This window comes from Geospiza fortis, unplaced genomic scaffold (assembly GCF_000277835.1).
Source record: "Geospiza fortis unplaced genomic scaffold, GeoFor_1.0 scaffold279, whole genome shotgun sequence".
Lineage (NCBI taxonomy): Eukaryota > Metazoa > Chordata > Aves > Passeriformes > Thraupidae > Geospiza > Geospiza fortis.
This window is the reverse complement of record NW_005054352.1, coordinates 4,280,519-4,287,711: the sequence shown is the minus strand read 5'-3', so window position 1 is coordinate 4,287,711 and position 7,193 is coordinate 4,280,519. Positions and strand designations below refer to the sequence as shown.

Below are 7,193 nucleotides of genomic sequence, written 5' to 3'. Positions count from 1 at the left end.
CTCTCTTGCTCTGAATATTTTTTCCATATCTTTTCTTCTCTGTCTTAAGGCCAACATATCTGGTAGTCAAGGATTATCAGTAATTTTCTTTCTTGAAACAGAATGAGAATTCCTTACAAATTCAGTATTTTGACTGAAATAGCCTAAGGGTGCTTCTATCCTTCTGTAGCCATTCAAAAGCTTCCTCTCAAAAAAAATTAGTGTGTTGGAGGCAGGAAAGGGGACAGGGATCACCTCACTGTTGGCAAGAAAATGGTTCTGAGGAGTCCAGATTTCTAGAGTTTGCTTTTCTGTGTGGTATAAAATTGCTTGAAACAAATAACCTTCAAACAAAACTGCAAAATCATGTCCTTAGTCATACTTCCATGAATGTTAAAGGCGTGCCTTTATTAGTGTTAAGGGATTAGAAAAAGAGTTCACAAGGAAAAGAAGTAGTCCCATTTAAATCTGCTGGAATGTTGCTCTACATTATTTACCTAGACAGCCATTGCCTTCAAGAACTATTGGAAAAATGGCATGGTTTCAAAAAATAAAATAAACATTTAATAACTACTGCTGACACTAGCAATCAATTTTCAGGGGCCTTGAAAGGACATGCTAATTCTAATGTCTCTTGTTAAATTTCATCCTCTGTGAAATACTGACTACAACTTCACTAACATTATAAGCAATATTTACATAGAGATCAACTAGTGCTCTTCTCGTGTTTCATTCCAGTAAATTTAAATGGTGCTGCTTTGGCACATAATGGGAGTAACATGATAATGATTCACTCCCAGAAAGAAAGAGCCTCCTTAATCATCTGTGTAATATTTGCAGAGTTTAAGTCCTCATTTATTCCTGTTCAGATCACGAGTCATCATGCCCATGTACAGATATAATTCAAAAACATAGCAAAGATATTTCACCATCAGATGGAGACTCTAATACTAGGAACGTAGTTACAAACACACCTAATTTTGAAAGGACATTTCTTTTATTAACAGAGTGATTAGTACTAACAGTGAAGATATTTCTGAGAAAAACACACCCCTGACCTTTGAGTCAGTAAACTGGCAGTTGAGGAACAAGTAGGACCATATTCTTCTTTCTTTTCTGGCTTGGGCATCATCCTATACTGTGAAAAAATGTGCTTATGTAAGCTGGACCGGACTATGAAATTTATTGAGCCCTTGTTTGCCTCCTTCAAACATATTTCAACTCCTTAAGGGAATCACACATACTGAATTCCTTAAGCTCACTAGATGCCAAAGGGTATATCTCTCCACATGGCATCTCTTGGGAACAACTTCAGTGTGTCATCAGATCAATGCAAATCTCTACCTCACTCTGATGGAAACTTTGGGTGTTAAACCTTGGCTGAATTACAGACTTTGTCTCTCTCCCTTTCTCCCTCTCTCTTTTCCCTATACATAATATACTCATAAAAGCACCTCTCTGACTCAAGGCATTTGAAATATGGCAACTTCAGGTTGCTACTAGAAGTCACATTTTGATCACATTGAAAAAATAAAATTGACAGGACAAGATCATTACCAGCTTTCTTTTACCCATCAAGACTATCAAATGGGAACTAAAATACATATTCACAATAATGTTGGGAACACTATTAAAATATTTTAGACATTCTAATGATAAAAAAAAAAAAAATATGTATACAAGGGTCCAGTCGGTCCTTCTCCTAAAGAGCTGTATTATGCTGTGTTTTACCTTTCCTTGCATTATATTCCAAAGTCATTCTTTGCTTGGGCTTGCAGTCACAGGCACCATGGTAGGGCTGGATTTGCAGTCCTGGGCTGCCAAAGAACACTGATTAGCCTTAGTCTGCTTCTAAGAGCTGAATTGTTACAGTGGTTGGACCATACCAGAAACCACGTGTGAGCCTGCTGGCTCAATGTCACCAAAAAGGAACCCCGTTTTGCTCCCTTGTATCCTTCTTCCAGGTAAAGAAGTTAAGTCAGGAAGATCAGGAATATAATTTCAGAATCACCCTCTTGATCCAAGACAAAATTAAGAGATAGGCTTAATTTGACTTATTTATTCTTCTTTGAGATTTCTAATCTTAAATACAACAGCAGAAGATGGTAGAGATTTTTTAAGATCCACCAACTCTACAAATGGCTTTTCATTTCTTTTAAAATATGAAATCCTTCACTGTATCTATGTTTTCACTAAAACTATGTTCATTGCCACTTTAAAAGACTTTCAGATAATTTTGCCATTTTTTTATCTGCAGCTTATTTTTAAAGATTTTTTTGTTTGTTTTTTACTTTATTTGTAATTTATTTTTATTTCTGTGCTTTCTTCTCTCTACTATCCTCTGCAGAAAAATCTCTGATAATTATTTATATCTCTGATAATTATTTCTGATTATTATTTGACAGTGAAAATCTCTGATAATTATTACTTTTGATTAATTCTTCCGTCTTTTCCTTTATTATTACTTGTTTCTTATATGAGATCAGAATTCAATTTGTCTGAAAACTATGTCTTATGAAGTTATTTTACAGGCATGAATATGGGATTTGGAATGGATACCTTCCAAAAATAGATAGTATGGAGGCTGTGGAGAGAAATACGACAAATTTTATGTCCAGTTCTTAATGGAAAAAGGCATTCTAAGAAGAGTCAGAGGCTGAAAGTCTCATCTGTATTTTGTTCCAACTATAATATTCAAAAGAAAAATAATTAAAACGTGACAGTGTATCCAAAAGAACAGAACCCTTTTTCCTTTTTATACTGCGCAAATTCTCCATACTTGCTGCTTAAAATTTTTGTTGTGCCATGTTCTTATTACTGGGCAGGGCTCGTACTGTGCACCAGGTTGTCTGTAAGGCTGAGCCCGTGTATTGAAGGGTTGACTTGTGGCTCTGGGTTCAGTCCTGAGAGAATACGAGCCTGTCAGTAGCAGGCTGTGACTGGCTGTCTGAAGGCCTCCATCCCAGAGCTTGCCTGGTGGTTACTGGTGCTGAGAGACCGTGAGGGTGGTGGCATCTGAGCTGCTAGAGAGCTGTGAAAGGCCAGAGCTGAGTTTATGATCACCTTGGGACACAGGTGTTTAAAGAGGGTCTTTATGAGAATAAGCAGGCGTAAGGAACAGAGGAGGAAACAGGATGATAAAAGACAATGGATTAAAGGAGAAAAGAAGAGGGAAGGGAACAGGCTAGTTACATGAAATTATGTGAGTACAGGAAAAATGTAGCAGGTATAAATCACAAAAGAGATTGTCTTCCCTCCCCTCCTCTTCTTTCTCTTCACTGTTTCTTGCCCATAAATCTGTTAAGATTTGTTACACACTTACCACTGCAAAGCCAAGTGCTGGCTCTGCAAATTGTTTACTGTTCTGTGTGTTCATGTTTTTCCAGCTATAATGCTGGCAAAATGTTGGGGTCTTTATCCTCCATGTAGCAGATGTAGTTTATTTCTGATGACCTGAACACGCCCCTGGTGCCTCTGATACATTTTTCCCAGTGGTAAACTGGTATAATAGAAAAGACTAATGAAGTGAGAAGTACTAGGTTTTGTAGGTGAACTTTAATATTTTTTTAACATACAGATTACATTCATGTAGCATGATGAACAACTTTAATAGTCTGAGAAACGTTTCTAGAGAAACATAGAAACATCTGCTAACTACTCTTTTGCATTTTTGTTAAGGCCATAAAGAAAATGCAAGGAGAACTTGACATCTAACACTCACAAGAGCACATAAACTGTACTTGCAGAATATACTGAAAAAGGAAAATTTTCATAACACTACAGAGAACGATAACTACAAACAAGAGTAGATATTTCTGGACTTGGGTTTTAAAATGAGTTAGCTGTGAACCAGACATTAAAGATTTCATAAGCACATTAATTTTTTTCTATGCTATTCCTTATATTGTTAACGTAAGAAGGTACCTCTTATACAGTCAGAAAGCAGAAAAGTTAATGCATCACTTGGACAACAAGACAACTGAGAATTCAGATAGCCTTTTCAGATTCATTTGAAGATGTTAATTTCTGCACCTCAAGGAGCATTATGAGTTCTTTTGAGGGATTTTGATGGTGACAGTCTTAACTTCTGTGTATTCATGAAGTCCATATTCTCCCCTAGATAAAAGAGAAGCAAGAGTAGCATTTATGCTAATGCTTTTTATATGAGTTTTTTCTGGATGGGATTTTCAGAGGTAGTGTGCAATTGGCTGGATATGTAACAAGTACACTGGACATATTTGGAAGACAGCTGTGCAGCTAGACTGCTCCTGGAAACCTTTGGAAAAGCTACAGCAATGGTCTCCTGATAAAAATGGCAGAGAGAGTAGTTTTATTTTTGTGCGTGGTGTTTAATTTAGAGTATTTCTAAACCAGATTTCTGTACAGCAGATCAAGAGCATGTTAGATCTTCACAAGTACATTCAGCAAGTTATTTGTAAAGCTTTTCTTCTGATGTCAGGAGCTTTGTCCAGAGTCAAAGAGTACGAAACTTCATCTCAAGTAAATGGGGGACAAAATTATTGCATGATGAAAACTGAGACAGTGAAAAGGAGTTGAAGTCTTTGACATTATAAGCATGTTTCACCTTTATGTTTTCAGTGATGAGATGAAGCTTGTTTGTATTCCTAACTATTTGACATCTGATGTAGTCAAACTATTTAGACATAACTGATTGTTCTGTGGAACAAGGGTTTGCTACATTATAATGTTACACAGATCTCACTGCTGTTTTATTAGATAGATATATAAACAAAACAGAAATCTGAGCTCAGGACACTTGTTCTGGGTGAAAATGTTTACTGATTCCCTTCATTTTTTGGAGAGGAATTTTGTTAGTATATGATATTTGGTAGTTTAATTCATAATGGCATTAGCACTCCAAGAATTATATGGATAATTTTATTTTGGGATCAAGGAAGTCAGTGGCTTAACACAACCACACCCTATTTTTTTCAGTGTAGGTTTGTTTTTCCACTTCTCCTAAAAATGATTGTCACATATTTACAAATTTTCTCATGACAGACATCTATCTGGTGATGAGTTTTTCCTTGTCCTATAGTGGGAATATTTTTATTGATCTGATAATTGTGAATTTGAACCTGAAAATTTTGTTAGAATGAAAGATTTCTTCATTCAAAATGTACTCTTATAGAGAACATTTTTGATAGTCTGTTATTTCCAGCAAATAAATCCAAAAAATATTTCTGAAAAAATAGATACTGTAATTCAGAATTGATTATCTCCCAATTATTGGCATATGCACCCAACAAAGGCAAAGCTGTATTTGATAAAAGTGGCCTAAATTATTAAAGGGTTTCAATTTCCAGTTTTCTAAAGCTCTCAACATTGGCTTGACTGTTTCCTTTGAAGTCAGTGGGAGCTTTGCCATCAGAAGCAGATTGTGCCCTGTGATGAGCAAGTATGAAAGCATTAGCCTTTATCTCTGAAGAAACTACATCAAGAGAAGCTCTGAAGTGCCTCACCCATACATATCTTTTTAATCACTCCCAAGGTTCATTAGGAGTGTTATGTATTTATCTTAATAAAAAAGAAGGCTTATATGCACTAATTTTTACTCATTGCTTTAAAAATAGTTTGTTCTTATACACATGATATTTTTAAGAAAGAATACAAGTAAGACTGGATATGATTCAAGCTGAAACTGGATTAAAACTCAGAAGTCTGAAAAAATTTGATTAGCTTATAATATATGTATGCTACTATGCTTCTATTCCAAGAAAAACAAAGATCAAAAGACTACAGAGGATTATTTTCATAAAAACTTTTGACCTGGCTGGCACATAATCCAAAAACATTAGTTTCACAAATTTTAACTGAAAAATCTTTCTTAAATCAAGGATTTTGGAAAGTCTTGTGTTTTCAAAACCTAGAATTTAAGGGGAATTTCACAAACAACCCACAGATTAATCTTCATGAAAATGACAATTTCTCTATATATGCAAAAACTGTAAACCATAAACACAATGATCAGTTTTGTTTATCAGTAGACCACTATATACTGCGAATTAGTCATATCAAAAAAGTGTACCCCTAAGAAATTTTCTTATTTATTTTATAGAGGAATTGCTGGTTGATGTTGCCTCTGACAACATGATGTCTCTAAGCACTCTAGAGACTTATTTGCCAAAGTCTCAAACTGGACATCCTAATTATGCATATTTTAAGTCAGGGTTTGGAATTTCATTTTGAATTTCCTGTGAATCTACAGCTTTAAAAGTATTTACTTACATTTCTCGTCCATTTCCCGACATCTTAAAACCTCCAAAGGGACATTGAGCAGACAATGCACTATAGCAATTAACCCTAGAAGAACAGAAAAATGACTTTTGACAGTGCGAAACAAATTTTTTTCACTTCTGAAAAATCAGAGGTTTTCTGTCGCCTCTAAAAAGCTTATAGTCATAGTCACAAACTACATCTAAGTATATATTTGCAAAAGTATATGTAGTTTGAAGTTCAGATAAATGAAGCATCAAAAACAACCACAGTTATTATCAGGGTACTAAAACTCAGCAAGGGTCTTCAAGTTGAGGGAAAGTCATATCTTTCTCTGATCATTGCAATAAAATTTCTAATTTGTATACAAGCTCTCTCACAAAAGGTTATCCACAGATAAGTGTTCTGCAAGAGAGTTTATGTGCCCTTCCGATAGGTAAATGCAGGGTAGCTTCACTATATATTTAGGAAGTTTTGTTTGGTTTTACTCAGTTAAACTTTATTCTGTATTGTGGTTGAGAACGAAGACACAATAATGAGTATGAAAGGAATTTCACAGGCAAATTTTTAGGTATGAAGAATTTTGGCAGAATGTACATCCCATTTCCTCGCTGAGAAGCTCTTTTTGTATTACGACCTTGTCAAATCAAATATTCTCTATTTTCATATCTTATATTCTATCCTCCTTGCCAGTCTACTGGTTCCAACAAAAGAGATTCTGTTCACAGCTAGAAGATTCTTAGACCACCAATCACGTAAGGGCAAATCCCAAATATTTCACTTCTATTCTAAACTTTCTTCCATATAAAGAATACCAACTCTGAAGGCAAGATTATTAGCTTATTTTTGGAAAGCATATGTTCTTAGGTCACAGGACTTGGGCAGGAATTTTTGCTGGTTGCAAGTGCTTCCAGATAAAATGTAAATTGGACACAGGTTTTGCATTCAAGTAAAATTGGTTGTTCTCCTTCTGATGC

The 7,193-nt window shown here is 35.2% G+C and overlaps 1 protein-coding gene across 1 annotated transcript in view; it reads right to left on the bottom strand.

Moving 5' to 3' along the window:
• Nucleotides 1–3,533: 3,533 nt before the first annotated feature.
• ALDH1A1 (aldehyde dehydrogenase 1 family member A1) overlaps nt 3,534–7,193 on the bottom strand; it is a 29,240-nt gene continuing 25,580 nt past the window's right edge. The window contains exons 12-13 of the mRNA XM_005423420.2: nt 6,229–6,303; nt 3,534–4,095 (exon numbers count right to left, since the gene is read on the bottom strand). Of these exons, the coding sequence (XP_005423477.1) occupies nt 4,023–4,095; nt 6,229–6,303 (148 nt within the window). The 3' untranslated portion in view covers nt 3,534–4,022. The remainder of the gene's footprint in view (nt 4,096–6,228; nt 6,304–7,193) is intronic.